Raw genomic sequence first — 21,535 nt, 5'->3', positions numbered from 1 at the left:
CTTAATTAAAAATAAATTACAGGTTCGTAAAAAAAAATTGTCTTGATGCAACTGAGCTCCCCCCAAAGAACAATGCTGGCATAAGTGCTTTGTTCATTAGTTTTATTCAGTACCAATTACTTGAGAGCATGGAGTATTTGCTTTGAAAATTCAAAGGGCCTTTCGTTAACATCTTCGGAGAAAATTAGACTCATACAAAGAAGAAATACAAATTCCCCTGCTCAACACGCTCCAGAGAAAATGTTTATTTCTCTCATGACTTTAAACCATCATGACATCATGAGACATACTCTGTTAAAATATCCTGTTTAGCAAGGTCTGAAAAGATGTAGATGCAGAAAGTAACGTGATTTACTAAATCAACTCCCTGCACAGTCTACAATGTGATTAAAATCCATTACAGCTTTAACAAACTTATGATTTCATCATAATGTCATTTTAATTTCATGACAATTAAATTAAGCCAGAAACACATTCCCACAACACTCATGCTCATTCTAATGAAACATTAATATATCCAATCCACAGCCAGTCATTAACATCTGTAGCTGCAGACAACAGAAGACAACGTCACAAAGAAAAAGGCAGATGGACTTGTCACAAAGAAAAAGGCAGATGGACTTGTCAAAAAAATTATTCAAATGAGAGATATGGTAACTAAACAATCCGCTAATATTATTATCCATACCTAATTTGCAAAAGCTGTATTTATTTTCTTTATTTTCTTAAAGCGCTTCAGAAGGCAAAGAATTGTAAATTATTTGCATGTTGAACTGCTTATCTTTTAGGAGGCATGATGATTCATACGTTTTGCTGCTGATCTCATGCCCAGTCTTACAGTCTATTTATCTGAAATAAATAAACTGGAGATCACACTGTCATTTTCATTTCAAAATAAATTATTAGTTTCATTTTGGTGTTTTTCTCTGTGTCATTCGCTCTCATCTACCTCTCCTATCCGTGCTCCTTATCTCTTGTTAAGGTTATCTTCCACCTCGCATCTCTTGATCACTGTTCATCATTCTGCCCGGCAGGCTGCTGCTTGTACAGTAACTCATCAGTGCCTTATGGCAAGAGAGGGCCTTGTGTTTTCTTATTGGTAATTTCCATCTCAGATTACCTGATTTGGAGACAGATAGAAGAATAGGGAGGAAAAAAGACGGAAGCTGAAGAATGGAAACGTAGGGTAATAATGTATGTTTGTGTACCACAGCACAAAAGTAATTACATTTTATCGTTTAGGTTGCTGTTACCTTGACTGTAAGTGTCAAATGTGTAGAATATACTGTAAGTGTGTGTGTGTGTGTGTGTGTGTGTGTGTGTGTGTGTGTGTGTGAGTGTGCGCGCACACATGTATTTGTGTGTGTGTTTGATTGTTGGGTTATGTAATAAATACAGAAACCTTCAATTAATTATATTGCTTTTGAAATCCAGACATCTGTTTTCAGGAAGGATAGACATTTAAAAGACTTTTCAGACTGAGAAGAGAAACCGACCTCAAGGCTGATTTTTTTTTTTGATTTGCAGTTTTTATTTATCACATTCCAGTTGATGAGAAGCAGTCATAAAGAAACAGTGATAAACTGTACATCCCGCTCTTTCTTTACATCCTCCACTTCTGACAGACACTCATCACTTTCTGCCTCCTCTTCCTGTCTCTTTACACTTCTTGTCTTCTCTCCTCATGCTGACTTCTCTTGTTCAGAGCTCCTCAGAGTGGAAAGCTGAAAAAAAAGAGAAACCAAGGACTTTTTTTTAACCGCAGTTATTGCAGCCATAAAAATAACCTTGCCTTCACGCACCTCTAGATGTTAAAAAAAAAAAAATCTGATTTTTTTTTCCATTTGGCTTTCTGTCTGTTTCTGTTTGGCCTTGAAACATGTTCACTGTAATTAACTGCTTCTTATATTCATGGCTCAATAACTCTAACACATCGTTCTTTCACTCTGATGAGAACAGCTATTAAGTGTCATTGAAGTATTGTGACATACACAGATCAGCACTTTAAGTTCAAGGTTTTATTACACTTAATTAACAATATTTTGAATGCAACACTGGCTCTGATAATTGGATAAAGAAGATAAAGTGTGAAGTTTACTTTATGCCTGATGTATTTCAACAATTTAGTGGGTTAAAGGGCATCAAACTCATTATAACTCCATTAGTAAGTGAGTGATTAAGCTCTGACAGCCCCTTCATTACTTTTGTCTGCATGGGTTGGATGATCATGGTAAGCTTTTGAATAATAAACATCTGATGTCAGAGTTATCATGCTGATTAGTCCCTCCATATTCAGAATATTAAAATGTTTGACTCATGATTTGGTGGAAATTCATGTCCTGAATAAAATGTTCACCCGGGTAAGAATCTTATTCACATTATTAGTTATTGATGATGATTATCGTGTAATGAGTTATTAATGTGAGGTGATGTTTTCTTACATGTGAGGGTTTCAGTTAGCTGGTGAATACCTTCCTCCTCATCATCAGGAGCGACCAAACTGGCGACAAAGGACCAAATAACCTCCAACCAATCAGCACTCTCCTGAGCTGTGACATCAGCAGGGACTACAACAGGCCGTGATTTTAAGGGACGAACACCACCTACGTAAAAAAGAGAAAAGTAACATGCAAAAAAATTAAAACAGTACAGCACATTGTTCAGATCCAACACCTTTAATAACCTTTATACTGTATGTGTAAATATTATAATATTATATCCAAACTAGGTTAGTTTTTTTGTTCGCGAAGTTAGCAAAAACATTTTTAGCTCATTTGATTATATGGCAGAAAATACCATCTTTGGTGAGTGCTGACGCTTTGGAAATTGAACTCCTTGTGACTAAATTATCACTATAATCAAACAGATGAAAAATATGTTCCATTAAAAGTATGTACCAATAAAGACAGCTAGCAGCTATTCAGACAAAAACATTTCCATGCTGTAAATGTCTTTATTTACAAGTTATTTAAGTCTTCAGAACTCTTCATGTTTTGAGACATTTATTTTTAAATATTTCTTTGAAAGGGCGATGTACCTGTCTTTCGGTTTTACCACATTGCTGCTGCATATCAATTAGTTTCTCATTAATTTCCCACTAACTATGGACAGTATGTGTACCATATTGTGTTGCTGAAACTCCTCTTGAGAGCTAAAACATTTATAAGGTTATTTACAATGACTTCCATAAAGGCAATGCTTGTAATGATGGATTCAAGTATAAGAGTGTAAGAAAAAAAATGTGTAGGCGTTTTTTTCACCACCCTTAGAGCTCATGCACTCTTTTACATTTCATTATGGATACTTTGGTCACAGCAGGTCGCCAGAGAGAGGAAAACTGTGTAACATATACAGATATATTTAAATTTAGAACTAAGGATTGGGCACACATGGGGAAAAAAACATTTTGTATCATGTCTTAAAGGTGTTTGTACTTACTTCTAGACCTCATTATTCTCTTACCAATGGCAGAGGGAGGAGGTAGACCTGAGGGGCAGAGACACACAGACATGATGTTAACAGAGACAGCATGAGGCAGAGTGAAAAATATAGGTTACAGCGAGAGAAGCAAATGAAGAGAGATAAAGAAAGAAAACACTCATGAGTGGCCCCTTTTAAACTGCATTGTCAAGTCAGTCACTGCAACACACTGTAAAGTACAGGATTGAATTTCATAAAACACGCACTTCATATGCTTTTCATCATACAAAATGTATAAAAGAAAATACAATCATGCAGAGCACATGCTGATTGCGAACACTACACAAAACAACACAGCTGCAACACACCGCACACATTGTTATCATTGTGTCCACCACTAATGTATATGCAGTAATGTCCCTCTCTAACTGGTTTCCATCTCATGAGGAATTAAAAACAAACGGAGAAACAGAACAGTTTTAGATTGAGTTAAAAAATGACAGACTGGGGTTACCATGTAAGTCTTTATTCTACTATAATCTGTGTCTAATGAGCTCTTGATTAAATCAGATGGACAACATTGAGGACAGTTTGACCTTTAACCTTTTGGTAAACAGATGCAGAACATCTGTACCAATATGTATGGGTTATATAACTATTGACCTTCAAAAGTGCAGACTCAGTGGATAACCATGTGCAAGATACTTCTGCTGTTTTTTTTAATGCCTGATAGCCTCTCTGATTACAATAAGAAACCTTTGACACTTACAGTATGAACACCATTACCAGACTTGATGGCTGATGACAATGTTTAGTTTATTGAATAATAACTTGACAAAGTCCCACTGGCAACTTGTAGCTCAAGTTTAAATTAAATGATTATCGAACAGTTCCACGGTTTATTGACTGGTGATAAAGCTGCCTTTTAACCTTTGAAGGAGGACAAAAGAAACCACTGCACCAAGACAAAAATCAATCCATAACTGATTGTTTTTTTGTTCTTCTTTCTTTCTTTATATCAGAACTGCCTCACTGTTCTTCTAAATATGCTAATTTAAAGTAGCCACAGCTGTTGAATACACAGGTAACTTAAGGGTTCAGCAGCTGACAAAACAGCTGGGAGTGATAAACACATAAAGCACCAGAGGCATTTGAAAGCAGCCAGAAAATGTAAAAATGATTCTTTTCGGTCTGTATTTTTGACCGCTCTGTGCGAGCCATCGGGACACATTTACAAAGAATCTATCCCGGCGGTTACGCACACTAATTAATCTTTTGAATTAAAACTCTCTCAGGTGGGAGAAGCTTTGTGCCTTTTTGTCATGCAGTGTGGAGGAGTCGTACAATAGATCATCATAAACAGCTGATTAATTCACTGACATTTCTTTGATTGGCACTCCACACACAGAGCCAGAGATACTAGAAATAGAAAAGCCTGCATTTCCCACCTGCTAACTCCCTGTTGTCCTTTTATTTCTGCTTCTTATTCATTCAACCTCTCCGTCACTTTACTGTCTGTCTTTTTTCTTTCTTTCTCTCATTCATTCGGTGTCCCTTCACTTTTCTTTTGCAAACTGACATCTATTTACTGTCTCATTTTTACCTTTACGTTCTCATCAAGGTCTCTTTTCTTTTCTGAAACCATCTGCTTTTGAATGTTGGTATTCTGTTCAGTTTAGAATCAACAAAAAATATTCACAAAAAAGAAATGAAGAAAAGAGAAGAAAATACAAATAGTGCTGAGGAGAAATAAAATTAAAAAAACTCAGGAGACTCCAAAATACATTTCAAAGAAAAGGAGCACACCTCAGGGATAAAGAAAAAGCTTAATAACACAGAGCTCTGGTTATTGTTTATTTCCTCTTGTTTCTTTCCATCAATGTGTATCTACTCCCTCCCTTCTATCTTTCTTTATATCCTCATTCCTTCCTTCTTTTTGCCCTTCTTTCTTTTTGTTTTTCTCGGTTTTTGTTGTTTTCTTTCTTTTTTCTTTCCTGTCTTTCTTTTTGTTCTCCTTCTCTTCTTTATTTCTCGATGTACTTTCATCTCTTCTTTTGTTCTCTCTCTTTATTTTTAATCTTTCTCTCTTTCTTTTGAACACTGAATACTCTTGTAAAGAATCTGTTTTCTTTCTCTGGCAGAGACAGAAAAGAAAGAAAAAAGGTTTGATAAGGTTACTGATTAAACTGCTGGCTTTGCTGCTTTGCCTATCTTCCACCTTCTCTCTTGTTCTTATATCTGTGTGTTTTATTCCCTCTGGCTGTTTCTTTATTCTGTCAACCTTGATCTCCTCTGAATTATTATATTTTTTGTTACAGTATGTCAAGGTGTGCATCTGTTTCCCACTGTTGCTAAATCTGTATCCTTTTCTGTCTGTACTTCCTCTGCTTTTATCTCCACACATACACACCAAACTCTCCCTCTCTCTCTCTGCACTTTCAAGGCAGGAGGGATTTCATTTCTTCTTTGCCATCCAAAAGAATCTCCTCCAACTTTCATCGAAACATAAATGGCTTTATAGAAATGTCATGGCAAGAGAAAGCCTTGTGATTAAAAATGCAGCTCTGGTATTTTGTCTTTGTCAACTTGCAAATATTGGCTTCTATATGCTATTCCTGCTTAGCTAATAGATAGGATTCTGCAACTTTACTGCATATTTCTGCATTAAATACCAGAGATAAATAATCCAAACACAGCATCAGACACAAAAGCTGTTACCCAGTTCCTTGATCACTAATACGATTGTAAGCCTTTGTTTAAGCAATACAAAAGCGAATGTTTCCATCACTGCAAGGTTTGGTACAAAAGAAAACAATGTGAATTTATGTTATTGACTTCGATCACCAGATGTCATAAGGCCAGTTGGACATGAGGGAGACTTTGAGAGTCAATTTGCACTCCTTAACATGATCAAAACATCTTATTAATAAGACTGAAATAATTTCATTTTACATCCATCTGTATCTAAGAGATTTCATAAACACCAACTTTTTTTTTATTGATAGAGAACCAGAACTAAAATATATTGTAGTACAATAAGCTATGGTGCTCAAAACATAAATCAACCCTGATGAATTAAAGCTAACATTTCAGACAAGCTAATACGGCAAGACCAATTCTGAACACAATTTTTCAATTAGCCCTACAATCAATCTATCAAACAGAATTATATGGCTTCAGTTCAGCAGCAATATACTGTTGTTAGTGTGACACTTAGTTTGAATATTAATTTTGCTCATGGACCTTTGTTCAGTTTTTTAATATTGATGACTGTTCAGAAGCCATCTTGTTGATTAAAAACCCCAGCCATACCTGCAAATTGCGCTGAAACCATCAATGCTGTCCATAAGGGGGTTCAAAGGGGAAAGCCTTCTGTGACCAAGTCACACATTTTATTTAACACCGAAATACAGTTAACTTTTAAAGCAACAAAACACTCATTTTATTTAGTATTTCTCCAGTGAAATGTACACTGTTTCAAAATGCAATACCCTTCTCCTTTTTTTGTAATGTAACTGATGTAAGTGGGCCCAGAGGAAGCTCACGTTAGCAGCTGATTTAAATCATATTCTGGGTTGTATGGGTCCACCTATTTCTGTGAGCGGGCCACAATGTCTGCTTTTGGATAGAATGTGATTGGTCTGACCTTCATCAGTTTAGATGAAAATCTGTTCAAATAGAAGGAGGATCAGATGTAAGCTCCAGGGCAAATACAACTCTCTTCCAAGATCATAGCTGATTGTGTTCCCAATGATTTCCATGCATTTGCAGCACATTCACTTTAATTGAACCACCATGATTACTGAGGGTGGGGATGTAGACATAGCAATTCATAAAAGTCTATCAAATTATACGACGTGAAAAAAAAGTACAAGTAAGTAGCTCCCTTCCTAAAGTAAGTACCAACTGGAAGAAACTTGGCATTATTAACACTATTGTATCGTATTCGCCTTCCGAGAACATTTTAAGAATGTGAATTTTATGAAGCAGACAATTAGTAAGCTCCAACAACTTTATTCTTTCTTTAACTATTTCTTACTATTGAAATGCATTAATGTACAATCCTGTGAGTAGAATGGAGGAAATGGAAAGTTTTAGAGAAAGACGTAGAAAGTGTTTTTGAGCAGGTTTTTACTTCAAGGATAGTTACATTTCTATGGGTGGTTTTCTTATAGAAACATGCTTAAACAAAGTTTCGAAAAGGTGCAAATTGTCCACATTTTCTGAGAAGAAAATCTAAGAACCTGGTTAAATGTTTGACATGACCTCTATGGGCAGAAAAGTATAGCTCTTTCAAGCACTAGTAATTCATCCAGTGGAAAGTCTTTACCAGTGGAAAGTGCAGATTTTTAGGCTGCTGTTTTTGTCTTGAATCTCCCCTTTTTAAGTTGGACTTACAATTAATAAACTGGACACATAATAGAAACAGAGCATGTCTATCTCGATTTCCTCTGGTCCGTCTCATGCAAAGCTCTAGTGCAAACAAGCCGTGCAGTCAAACTGTTAGTGGTTTGGCAGTTTTTTGTTTTACCAGGAGATAAACAAACGGGGTCGTCACAGTATGATGTGTACTCTTTGGATGGGATGGCGGGTGATTGACGGCATGAGGATGGAGAAGAGGTGAAGGAGGGAGGAGAGTGAGCAGAGGAGTTAGAGATGAGTGCGTTTGGTGTGTGAGGCAGGACTATTCTGAGTGTAGGATAGTCCAAATACATGGTAATGTGTAAATGCTGTAGGGGTGGTGGGAGGGATATGGAGTACATTTGAATAGAATTGATAGAAAGGTCATTATCACTGTAAATAACCTGTACACTGTAATACATCTATTCATCAAGATGATGAGGAGGTTAACCATTGTGTGTAAGGACTATTTTCAGATTGCTACAGAGCACGTCAAAGACCAACTTGCAGGTTCGAGACCCGAGTGAATCAAACTTTGCATTATTTACTTCCACATTAAAAAAACTACCGGATGTAACGTTTCAAAAGGGATTGGTCATGGAAAAGGAATAAAATATTTAGATACAGTATATATGAAGAAGATTCATAGGCATTTAATTATCAACCGCTTAGGTTTCAAAAAGAAGAGGAACAGGTTAGGTGTTGGTGAAACAACAGCCACAGGAGAGAAGTAGAGTTGTGGTGTAACAAGGCCCAGGAGAAAACAGGACCGGTGTGGATATCTAACAATGTGTTCATGTCACAACTTTATTAAGTTTATCATATCAAATGTTTCAAGACATAATAATTGGTATAATGATAAACTGATCATGTGCTGAATGCATGACATCGACTCATGCCGAGGAACATAATCCTCCTGATGACAGCATTTGTCATTATTTTTAAAATTGTGAGGCTAAATCACAAGTGTCATTACAGCCATATAGGTTGACAGTAATATTATTGTTTTTGATCACCCAAATACAAATGTTACACGCCCATGTGTGCTAATATCCACAGAGAAGATGTTTTCATAGGTGTCTGTGTATTCAGTTCATGAGACTACTGTAGAGTCACTATATATAAAACTCTCCCTATCTTATGTGTATGAGCGGTTTGAAGTGTATTTTCTGTCCTGTGTCCCTGTTTGTTTAACAACTGTTTCAAAACACCCTGTATCTTGATTTGGTTATTTCAAATTAAAAGCCTATCAACCATTTACTGAAGACATTTTGGAAATTTAAAGTGTTTATCATGCAATGAACTATACTTTATCAGAGATAGATATCGCGGATATTGAGAGTAGGAACAGTGATTTCGAAATCCTAAAATAAAGAAATGACGGATTAGAACCTATGTTATTTGTTCACAAGAAATGCCCTTTCAATCTATTCAACTTGATTATGAGTGTGATCTTAACCAGGAGTTAGAAGAGGTGTAAATATATGTACACAGTTGTATCACCTCACTGATACATAACCTGTCGACTATGATGGAGAGATAAATGTTAGATTCTTGGTGAATATGTGAATGAACTTCTGAAAACACACGTGAGCTTCCACTTTTGAAGACTGCTTCAAAAATGTCTGTATGGTTGTTGAAAAATGCTTTGATGAAATGTGAATGTTAAGCCTACAGTAAATGATCAGTGAAAAATGGATCAAAATTATTTGAAGGAAAGTATCATGAATAGAATAAACAATCAATAACACATTGAAATCACAATATGGTTTGTATTATCAAATGTTGTCAGAGTTTCAAAAAAAACTGTACTAAATGCCAAATTGATTAAAATTATAAAATTATATCATTAAAAATAAATAATTGAAAAAACTGTTTACCTGCCAGAGTTTTATAGTCGAGCAGATCAAAGAGAACGATGGCAACTCCCGACCAAGTAAGGATCAGAGCCACGACCAGCAGCCAGGCCATTGGTGAAGTGAAGGTCATGAGGACATCATCCAAAAATGTCCTCTGATTCGTTTGAGCCGGAGAGCTCGACTCCCCGCTGTTGGTCTGGCTGCTCATTGGTAAAGTGATATCTGAGGACAGGAAGAGCATGTGGGGCAGAAAGGGAGAGAGGTTTAAACTAAAATTAGGAACAATGCACAAAAGGGAAATTATTGAAATGAAGTGAGCAAGTATGACTGTAGTATTGAGACTTTCAAATGAGTTTCAATGCCTGACAAAGATCCAAAAATAGATTCACCCTTGATCTTAACTTAATAGAGACATTTTATGCTCAAAATATTTGTTCTTGTTTTGTTGTTGCTGTGCCCTACTATATTTGAACCCTCCTTTAAACCAACTCCTTAGATAAATATCTGGCCCCTTTCCAGCTATGTTTGGTTTGTCTAACGTTTGATGCATAAAGTGACTTTTCTTTTCCTGAATACACAGCTTTTTCAATATGTTAGTGAGACATTTAGGAAAACAATTAATGGTTTAATAAAAAGGGGTAACAAACCTCATTAGAGTTGAATGGATAGCTGATTGAGTCTAAATTAATGTTAATATAATAACCATGATATAATGGATTATATTATAATAGCCCTCCTACTGGGCTCATCCCCCCTAGACGCGCAGACTTACTGCAGTGTACATTTAGTACACTGCAGTAAGTAAGTAAGTGTTTACATTTACTAAATTTACCTACACTGCAAGCTATGACACGCTATCACTGGCTAACCACCAGTGTTCAGCACCTGCTTGTCCAACAAAAAGCAGGCAAACACCCCATCCAGGGAAAAGCCAACACACCATTTTGGAAGAGCTTCATTCACTTGGCTTGTTGCCTCAATGTGATTATGTTTTCTGCTGGCCTTGAGACCACTGTGTCTAAGTTATTGGTACATTTGACACCTATGATCACATTAATCTGTACCAAATCTTTTGATTCATGCACACAGCAACTGTTTAATTTACATAGATGTCAGTGACTCATCCAAGTATGCCGTGTTTCCCTTTGTGAGAGAATGAGAACGACTAAAAGAGGGGAGAGAGGAAGCTATGGAAAAAAAAGAGACATATATTGCCCAAGGCAATGAGATCAAATTCCATTTTACTTAAAAAATAAATTGCTCTACAAGACAAATTATTTCTCTAAAGAAACTTTTGATCATTGTTCTGCCATGTAACCATCTGCCATAACACGATTATGTGTTCATTTCTAGTTGTTTGTGTTCATTGTAGTCTTGCTCCGTTGAGTGCCTCAGATGATTTATCCCCCCCACACCCTAAATTCTCTCGGTGCCTTCTCTCTGAGCTTATCTGCAAATATGAAGTGATCGTAACACTGCTGTGGAGATGTGATTAAAATAGGACTGACTCCGTTTGAAGAAATATGCCCTTTCTCGAGTTTATTAATGAGGCCCTGAAGGATGCAGATCCACATGAGCCCTGCGTGCTCTCTGTGCTGGTCCAACTGAAACATTGAACACCGTACATTAAGACAAACCAAATGACACAATCAGAAGGTGATTTCTACTCAAATGACTCTCATCTTCATTGTAAATTAATAGAGGGTAAGTGTAGGATGGTGACTATATTTCTCTGTCTCCTCACCATATTATAGGTGCACCTCAAGGCACACACTATAATTTAAATATACTTCTTAAGGTAAGTTAAGCTAAATATCTGAGCTGCTTGTGGCTTGTCAGCACATCCATTGGACTGGAAATAGGAAGTGCTAAACAGTCAGTTTGCAATTAGTTAAGTTAGTTTAGATAATACATATTTTTGGGGTACAAATGCTGGATTTTACATTTAGCATAATGCATTTTTCTTCCAGTTCTTTCCCTGTGTGGCAAACTAAGAATGTATTTACTCATTGTAAGCAGGAAGCTTGTTCAGAAGAACAAAACGTTTTCCAAAGAGGTCTGTATGAATATCAAAGCTCAAAAGACTAGTTTAAAAAAGGAATTCAGGGATGCAAGCCAAATAACAAAAAAGAAAATGGTGGCTAAAATAATAATAATGAAAAAAAAACACTAGAAAAATCTTGAAAACCAGAATCTTTCCTAAGTTACAGTTAAATTCCAGCAGCACTTTTTTTTCTCGCAGTATAATATGTTGTGGTAAGCCTACATACAGTACTCAATTACGGATTCATGTTGTGTGCAATGTCAATGTACTGGATGTATGTCATCCAGGTCCTTTGTAATGTAGGGAATGTATGTGTAGCAGCAGGTCTGGTCTCTGGCTGGCCTTTCTGTTGCTGCATTCAGATAACCAAGTATAAAATCAATTGAACTAAATTCTACCCACACACACACTTGTGCACACAAACATAACAATGTGCTTCTGTATGTTTGTTTGAGTCAAGAAAGCTAAACATCAATCTGGAGAGTAACTGGCGTGTGCATCATTATCGAGGTACAGCTGAGTGTGATTGTGAGTGTGTGTTTGTATGTGTGTGTGTGGGATACGATGACCTGTCATTGATTGAAGCCCTGGCAACGGCTTGTCAGGCCAAGGTATTGATCGCCAGCAGGTAGAACAGCCACAATGTTACAATGACAAACGATTGGAGCACTCACGTCTGAATGTCTCAGTTCAAACAGAAAAAACAACACTGAACAATCATCCACTTAATTGTCTTCCTTATTTAATATTTGTAGAACTGTCTTTTGTAATTACTGTCAAAGTGTGAGTCACAGCCTGCAAACATTTTTCACCTTTCAGTAACACATATAACAGCCCACCTGTTGTTACCACGGGTGCAGAGCTGATCTTTGAAAATGCACCAACTGCTGCTGACTCCTTTAAAACAGAGAAATATGTTTGTGAAGGCTACAACACGTTATTGAAGGCAAAGATGTGTTGCCTTTATGAAAGAAAGGAAGAAACCATGACATCAACAGTTACTGTATACTTTTGTGTCATATATATTTCCCTGTATTTATCTTGGGAGATATTATTGTTTTACTCCGTAACATTTATATATCTATAGTTAATCTTCATTTATTTATTTACTATTTAAATTGTATTTATAGAGGAATGGGGCAGCAGTAGCTCAGTCCGTAGGGACTTGGGTAGGGAACTGAAGTGTCGCCGGTTTGAAGTCTGATGCAGACAAAAATAGAGAAATTGGTCTGATAACTGGAGAGGTGCCAAGTCACCGCTAAAGGTGCTCTTGAGTAAGGCAACAAACTCCCATCTGCCTCGGTACAGTCCCTTTTTAGAAATGTGAAGCAGTCCCACTCTGACATATCTCGACTAGCCTGATGCATTTCCACAGGTCCTGTTTGTTGTGTGTGATTCAGCCCTGTGTGTGAGAATCATGTCTCTCAATAACAGAGTGTAAATTCAAATTTCCCTTGGGGATTAATAAAATATGTAAGATAAGATAAAATAATAATGTTATAATAACCGATTATGACATGAGATAAAAAACTCACACACATACATTTGCTAAATACAACAAACGTTTTGGCTTGAGCTTAAATTAAGCCATCTCCAATTCTGGCACTTTGTTATGTTCCGATATTACGACTTGAAACAGAAAAGATTTGCATCTATAGACTTCATATTGAGTCATTTACACCAAAGTGTTAATTTGGTTTTGAATGAATCAAATATTTGAATATATTGAAAGAAAGAGGGGGGTAAAGATAATAGATAATTTTATCAAGTTATACTTGTTAACCTGGGGTTGTGAGATGGTAAAAGGAAGAACACAGAAATAAGAAAATATTTTATTACTTATCAATGTCTGAATACTGTAAAACTCCCTCATATGAAAAATATACTGTTTAACACAAATGCTTCACATGTTCTGTTAAGGCCTTGATCTTTATGAAGCCTTCCCAAGTCTCACAGGTGCTGAAGCCGATGGAGGAACAGGTGTGAGGGAAAACAAAGAGTGAATTATGAGCTCTTAACAAATGTCTTGCAGCAAAATGTTTCATCATGGTACAACATTTTTGTGTGGACAGCGTGTGCCAGCTTACTACCTTTTTTAATGATTACCCAAAGGTGAAGTTCACCATGGGAGGGAAAACACAGGTTTTTTCACTGACATCAATCTCAGCTTGTGCTGCTCAAATTCTGGATAAAGTATTGTTCTGTTGATGGCCTGGTGTACAAATTGTAGAGAAATAAAAATTAAGTACAGAGACCAACACTGTTTTAGTGTCAGGCTTTGCACAGTATTACTGTTGTAAAGTTTGGCTTTTTAATTTGGATTAAGGTCTTACTAAATTTGAAATCAGAGGCCACCAATGGAAATGTACTCTTGAGGCCTGATTTATTAAAATCCCAATTAAAGAGTACTAAATTGCGTGTTCACTCCAAAAGATTGCACGTTTGGTTTGTGGGTCTTTTAGCGGTTGATCGACTAAGAATGACAACAGGTACAAACCTTGTGGAGGCGGTAGTATTTCAGTCAGGCTTTTGTTCTACTGGTTTACATGACGGAGAGATTGGACAGAAAGCAGGACGACTGCAAGCGCAAAATGGGTATTAGTGGGCGAGACAAATGAACATCCAGTATTTTCGAGTTATAGCAGATAAATCTGAATCTAACAAAAATTACATTTGGGATATCAGAAAACCACGGATTTAAAACGTGCCTCTTTTTTCTTCCCTTCATTTTTTGAATGAATTGTCATACATAGCGCAGGAGGTAAGGGCTGTGGCACAGACGCTCAGGCACACCGATAGGACCATTGTGCACTTGCGCTGTGTGTTAAATTTTTGGCTGGCTTGGTAAATCGTAGTGCGTGTACCAACTTAACTTCTTTGCCTTTCCTCCTCCCAGTATTTTGCACACTGAGGCAGATACACACCATTTTTCATATTCATTAAGGCAAACGTACTAAATGAACAATAGCCTACGTGTTGTTTTGCTCATGTGAAAGACGCAATCCTCACTGCACGCTGTTCATACATCAGATAGCATGTTTTTGCTGGTGGTATCAAGTTTGCACACATTTTAATACACGCAAACCTTTAGTAAATCAGGCCCCAGGTCATTTCATTTTTTAGATCGCTATAATTGTTATTGATTAATGAACAAATAAATATGAGGTAGGCTGTAGTAGGAATAAGGGATTTACTTGTCCTTTTGTGAAGGTAAAGCATGTTTGGCAACCCATTAGGTAGCCTGCTAGCTGCTTGATTTGAAGTTACAGCCAGCTAACGCTAGCTCTACATTTTATAGCCAAATGTTACCAATGGATCCTATCCTATGACCAAACCAAGGAATTGGAAGTGGCTGAATGCTATTATGAGCTTTGGTTTTACAGTATGTTATCATTAGTGATGATTTGATATGAAATATAGATTTTCACTGTTGATTTTTTTTTTAGTGCGTGTACAATCTCAAAATCCTAAGCGGTACTAAGCTGGTACTTCAGAGGAAGTACCAGCTGTATGAAAATTGTGGAGGTTGTTATTAGTATTACATATGAGTCACATTATGTAATCAAAGGATACACTTTAATAGCCTTCTCCCCTCACTTTGACATGTGGCAATTAGTGGCAAGTAGTCATAAAGGTACAGGGTTTATTTCTTGTCTTTCACTTTGACGGAATTGCCATTAACTTTCTATAAAAGAAATAACACTACCAATATGTAACCAAAGCAGCGTGCATAGTAGCATAAACTTTAAACAAAAAATGATTCATTCAAAGCTTTTTTTAGTAATGCAAAAGACTATTATTTTGGGGGGTTAATTATTTAAACATTTTGCAATTTAATTCAGTGAACTTCTAGAAAAGACAATAACTGTGTGGATTGCGCACAGACCTCCATCCCTCAAATCATTACTATGTAGTTCAGCCAGAGTGAAATGAATTTTCACAGTACCTTGAACATTCAAGTTTGTTGGACGTTCTGTGATAACCTTCAGTCCTTCAAAGGCTCCGGAAAGGCAGTGTTACCATAGAAACAAACATGTAATTCCTTCGTTAAATCCTCTTTGGCCTGGGTTGAATGTGAGAATCTTTTTAGATGGAGGCTAAACTCTAACCCAGCAGAAAAGCAGCACATGTGATGAGCGAGATCTAGCAGGTCTAAAAATACCCCTGAACCACAGCGGAAAAAAGAGGAACAGTAAATAATTCTTTGTTTTAGAGTGTAGGTTCTTTCTGGAGGTTTCAATTTGTTTCAAGGAAAATCTTGAGTCAAAGGAAGTTTCAAAGAAGAAGTTCCTGGTCAGTTAAATGATGAAGAGAGCAAGGCAAACTGAACCGGGGAGAGCTGGGTGACCTACTGAGAGTCACCCTACCCCCTCTCAGGGTCCAAAATAAAGAGATAGTGGAAGTGAAGAGAGAGAGAGAGAGAGAGAGAGAGAGAGAGAGAGGGGAGGGAGGGAATGGAGAGAAAGAAATCATGGTTTAGGAGCAAAAGATCAAGGGCTTAAAGGAGGGAAAGAGAGAGGGGAAAGAAAAACTTGATGGGGGAGAAGGTCTACAACTCTCCTGTGTTATGGTTCAGAAACACCAAGCTTATTAATCATGTTATAATGATATAGGCAGCGAGAGGCAGCCAACAGCTGATGTTACATTTTCAACCTCCAGGAGACCCATTACACCATTTCCAAACCCTTCGAAACTGCCTCTGTAAATGACATAATATCCATGTAATTGATATCCAAGAAATGCAGAATTTAGTTATGAAGTGATTCTTTTTATTTTACTGCCTGTTGTGAGTTTTAAAGCATTTAACGATTTGTTGGTTCTACAGAAACACCAAGAGATTTAACAAAAGATAGAGCATTTCATACTTTGTGTCCTTGAGAGCAACTGAAAAAATAAAGTACTCAGAACCTTAATTCAAAAAATTTTCCAACCACAGTTTGTCATCGCTCATGTCCTGCCTTGTCAAACAGTAGTCACAGTAAGGGCTATATAGATAAGTGGATAAATATCTATTTGAGCTCTGTGTGAGTTATTAAAGCCTGTCAGAAGCTGTTTTGGAGTTTCAGTTAAAATGAGAATGTCTTTGTATGTGTGTTTGTGTATGTCGATGTCAGAGAGCAGTGGGAAGGAGTAACCTGATCCCCAGTCTTGCCCTGGGAGCCTCCACTGCAGTGGCTATAATTAGAGATACAGACAGCAGCTGGTGTTAACATTGGACTGGACCTCTTTTATATGTAGGACACTCGGAGGACTGGTGGGACACAACAACCACTAAAAAAAAACACACACATCATTCCCAAACACACAAAAATGTAGGTCTTATCTTGTGTAAGACTAAACCCAAGAAAAAGTTGGGGACTGTTGGAGAGAAGGCAAAAGTTTTTCTTTCAAAGCCAATGGACCCTACTGAAAAAAACGATCTCCTTCAAGGGAATAATTGGGTCAACAATGCCAGATCCATGCTGAAAAGTAAGCAGTAAAACATTCTGCTCTGTGCTGATTGGGAAAGAATGAGTCAAAGTAAGAAAACTAGTGAATCTAGAAAACTAAGAAAATTAGAATGTCCAATTGAAAAGGTATTGGTTAGTAAAGGAGATTATGCATTAGTGGCTGAAACATGTCAGGACAAAACTGTCTTTATATAAGAACAATTCTGACAATGGGCTATATGTTGGCTTTAAGTTCTACTTGCTTTACTAAGACACCGGTGTGAAAAAAAAAACAGGTTCTTCAATCACCACAGAACCTAAAACATTGGATAGACGGGGAACCCTTGTGCTCATTGTCAGCAACTTTGAAACATATTCTGTCAGATTAAGAATAGTCCCTTGCAAGGTTGAGGTGACACAACCATGTGTTGGAGAGCGGCAAGTATTTACAGTGAAAGAGGATAGATGAATTCATGATAAGAGGGTGGCAGTTCAATTTGTCTGCAAAAAAAGAAAAATGCAGACATCAGTCAAGCCTCCTGAATGTTGCTAATGATAGGGACATATGGAGGAATACTTGCTGTTCTACGAGGCCAGACATATTGTATTGTTGTGTTACCATCTCAAAGACAGAGGATAGTTTATTTCATTGTACTGAGGGTGCCCTGTGAGGACTCTGTGACTATGTCAGTGTCCATGGGTTCCTAGCATGATCAACTCTCATTACTGTGAGCACTCGGAGTGTAGGGAAACTGTTTGGAAAAAGACAGTCTGGTAGATGTCATGGACATGAATGCTGTGCTGTTATGTCTTCTTCGATAGGGCCTCTCCAGTTAAGTGTTGCATATATCTAACCCTGAAATGGAGACATCCTTCTGTCAACTGCATATGAAAAGGTGCACAATAATTTCCATTATTATTTGTAATTTTTCACAAGCCCTTTGCCGATTAAGGTCGAGCTACAGCCACATAACTAAGTTCGGCTTTCATTATGCCTTTACACTTAAATATTACATTTTGTAATATCAGTAACGTTGTGAATTCCCATCAAATTATGGTATTGCAGAAGCACGAGATGCATGGCATATAAACACAGCAGAAGCTTCACATAAACACACATTCAGGCATGCAGAAGTAAACACACTGGTGTTTCACCTAGCTGTCTCTCACATTTCCCATCACTACAGCCCCTCCTCCCATCCAAAGACATTCTGATGAAACGAACAGTAATCAACACGAACGCTCAAGTTTGCACCATACAAGTGCAGCCAGAGTGGTGTGGTTTTGTGTTTCCGTGTGTTTCCGTAAAGAGATAACAGATACACAAGCAAGTATAAGTGAGAGTTTAAAGGTAGGAAAAGATTATTTTCTTCTTAGAATTTGTTCGAAAATGTTCAGGAACAAAACCAGGAGAATGTGAGGTGAAAGTGAAAAACACCTGTTTGATAAGGTCAGCACTTCTGAAAGAGAAAAAGGAAAGTATACCAGTGGCTTCTGAGAGTTGTAGTTTAATCACACTAAGTTGCACTTCCAGCAATACTTCTGTTTTTATGTAGAGCCAAACCACTCAGATTGACACTGTGAAGCTTAATTACCATTCATCAAAGCTTGATGGAAGTTTCAAGCACTACATAATTCTGTTAACATGTCTTCTGATACTGATACACTTTGTCATTAAGAATTGCCCCCAAGACCTCATTTACGGTTGAGGCTAAAGACAAATCATTATAAAATGGTCCTTAAGTACATTTGTGGCTAATCGCTGTATAACACTTACAATTAATTCTGACCTGACCTGAAAATGCCTCCTCTTCTCAAACAAACCAGAGTAGAGTAGCTGCATTTATGCTACACAGCGAACAAGCTCTCCACTTCACTTTCTGATAGTCTCTCTCTTTAAATCTAAACTTCAAACTTTTCATTTTACTGAGAGTTTATAATAAATATTAATCATAATTTTATATTTTAACCTTAACCTTTTGTATTTAATTTATATTTATAAAAATAAATGTTTGGTTTCTGATGTGTGGTACAGATACATTTTTACACCTGCAGGCCTTAAACCAGCAAACAACAGAAAGGACACCAAGCCTTGGATAAAAATCAGAGAACAACACAAGAGTCACACATCACCATACATCTCTGTCACTCCATAACACTCTCTGCTCCTTCATTACTGTCTGACTCCTTCACCCTCCCTGGTTTTATCTCTCTCTTTCTCCTCTCTCACCTTGTACTTTCCTCCCTCCTTCCACACTTCTCTCTGCCTCTCTAACTTTATGTCCTCTCATCAACCCCACCTCTGGCTCCCCGTTTCGTTCCCTTGGTCTCCAACTCCCCCTCTTGTCCGTTTCTCAACATATATTATTCCCTTCATCTTTCTTATCTCTGTCCTATTCCATCTTTGGCATCCACACACACACACACACACACACACACACACAACACACACTCTCACAAATTCCAGTCTTCTTATTAAATTAGTAATAATGTCACCATGCTCCCTCCCAGTGGGGCAGTGTTATTGACTTCATTATGCAAATGTAAACCAGCCTAAAGCTATACTTACTAATGGAATAAGACACACACACACACACACACACACACACACACACACACACACACACACACACACACACTTTCTCTAAACCAACGTGCTGGTCAGGAAAAATTTCTTGCTGTTTCAGATAATTATGTCAGCCAGTGGAGCTGATGTGTGTATTAGCTTATTATATTATTATATTATATTTGCTATGGAGTGACCATACATTCATGAAAATGCAATAGAATACAGAAAATAAAACCTCACAACATCAAACATGCTTACAAATCTTTGACAGTTTTACCATATTGGGTATTTTACTATCAAAAGTTCAAATGTCCGTTTGTAAGACTTCCAAATATCGGTGCATCCTGTTATCCAAACAATATTTTTTGAACATTTGCATTTCTGTTGGCTCTTACTGTGTTTGAAAGCCAGCTCTAACAACAAATTGTTGCTCTCTTTCCTCTCCACAGGAACTAGACTAATGAGAATGCAGACCAGGTACAGATGTACCGGACATGTACCTGAATGGCCTCTGTGTGCCGAAAATAATTCTTTGTCACTGTGGCTCTTCCAGGAAGTAACATTTCTCTCATCTTTCCTCTGAACTGTTGGGCACATGATTCTTTCCCCCAAACTGGCATTCACAGCTCACCAATTGCCAAACCATGCTGTGTCTTGATACAAGCTCACAGACCTGGAAACATACTTGAGGGTGTACAATAAGCGCACAGGCATTCACACACACATACACAACCACAGTGTTGGCAGAAGAAGGCGAGACAGATGGAAAGACAGCAGAGAGCAGGGAGGCAGTGGAAATTAAAGTCACAGTGTCAGGAAGAACAATTATTGTTCAGGGACTGAAGTTACATGTAAACTTGTAAAGCAATACAAGGCAAATTATGTTCTTTTTTAAACCACCAAGTCATTTTTGCCATATTTACTAGTTTTATCTGTTTCGCTGTCCAGAAGTCTGATTTAATACTTGACTGAGTTGGGTTTGTAGCTTTTTGAGAAAACAAAATAGCAAAAAAGATGTGATTACTAAGTAATCAATTCCGTATTTTTATTACAACATTGATTATGATTATACCATTAACATTTTGCAATGTAAATTGTCCTGAAATAAAATATCAGACACAGATGGCAATTAAAGCTAACCTGCTAATCTGACAAATCAAGCAAGCTGGTTTGATTTTGGTACAAGTTTTTAATGACTATGAACAATATTAACTGCTGCCCTGTGTGAACTACTGCAGGAAACAGTTAGCAGCTCAATGTAGCCATTGCATACTTTATAACCTTAACAGCAAGTTTTGATTTTGCTGTCTGTCACATTTTTCACTTTCTTATGGCAGAAAAGTATTTTTAGATCTGCAATTACGATCAACAGTCTCTGTTCTTGACCAGAATGTGACGAAGGGCCTGATTTACTAAGATCTCAAATAAAGAATACTAAATTGCCTGTTCACTGCAAAAATTTGCACATTTGGTTTGTGGGCGTTTTGCGGGTGATTTACGAAGAATATTTGCGTGAATGACGTCAGGTGCAAACCTGATGGAGGCGGTAGTATTTCAGACAGCGCTCTACTAATTTACATCACAGAGAGTTTGGGCGGAAAGCAGGAAGACACAAAAACGTTTTGTAAATCAGGCCTTTAGTGTATAGCTACTGTTACCGTTACTTTCGTCTTTAAAGTACAGTATTGCTTCACAAAAGATTTCTTTTTGCATTGGAATGATGTCGAACCTAACTGTGCTTCAAAGCTTAGTTCATGAGCAATGACATGATAATCTAATGACTGATTTAAATCAGTATGAGAACTACAAGGGC

At 37.2% G+C, this 21,535-nt stretch overlaps 1 protein-coding gene across 3 annotated transcripts; it reads right to left on the bottom strand.

The window, feature by feature from the left end:
* Positions 1-1,507: 1,507 nt before the first annotated feature.
* Positions 1,508-16,101, bottom strand: LOC306824404 (triadin-like). 3 transcript variants are annotated; one of them, XM_079344525.1, is made up of 7 exons: positions 15,671-16,101; positions 12,564-12,621; positions 9,702-9,902; positions 7,952-7,993; positions 3,439-3,486; positions 2,442-2,603; positions 1,508-1,724 (listed from the first exon to the last, which is right to left on the bottom strand). In XM_079344525.1, exons 1-7 carry the CDS (start codon positions 15,677-15,679, stop codon positions 1,702-1,704), a joined length of 543 nt encoding a protein of 180 aa, XP_079200651.1. In that variant the 5' UTR covers positions 15,680-16,101; the 3' UTR covers positions 1,508-1,701. The 3 variants fall into 3 exon arrangements, with proteins under 3 accessions (XP_079200651.1, XP_079200652.1, XP_079200653.1); XM_079344526.1 differs by lacking the exon at positions 7,952-7,993; XM_079344527.1 differs by lacking the exon at positions 12,564-12,621.
* Positions 16,102-21,535: the final 5,434 nt, after the last annotated feature.

Source organism: Symphodus melops (assembly GCF_947650265.1).
Source record: "Symphodus melops genome assembly, chromosome: 1".
In the NCBI taxonomy this organism is placed as follows: Eukaryota; Metazoa; Chordata; class Actinopteri; order Labriformes; family Labridae; genus Symphodus; species Symphodus melops.
This window is presented reverse-complemented; position numbering and strand designations above follow the sequence as displayed.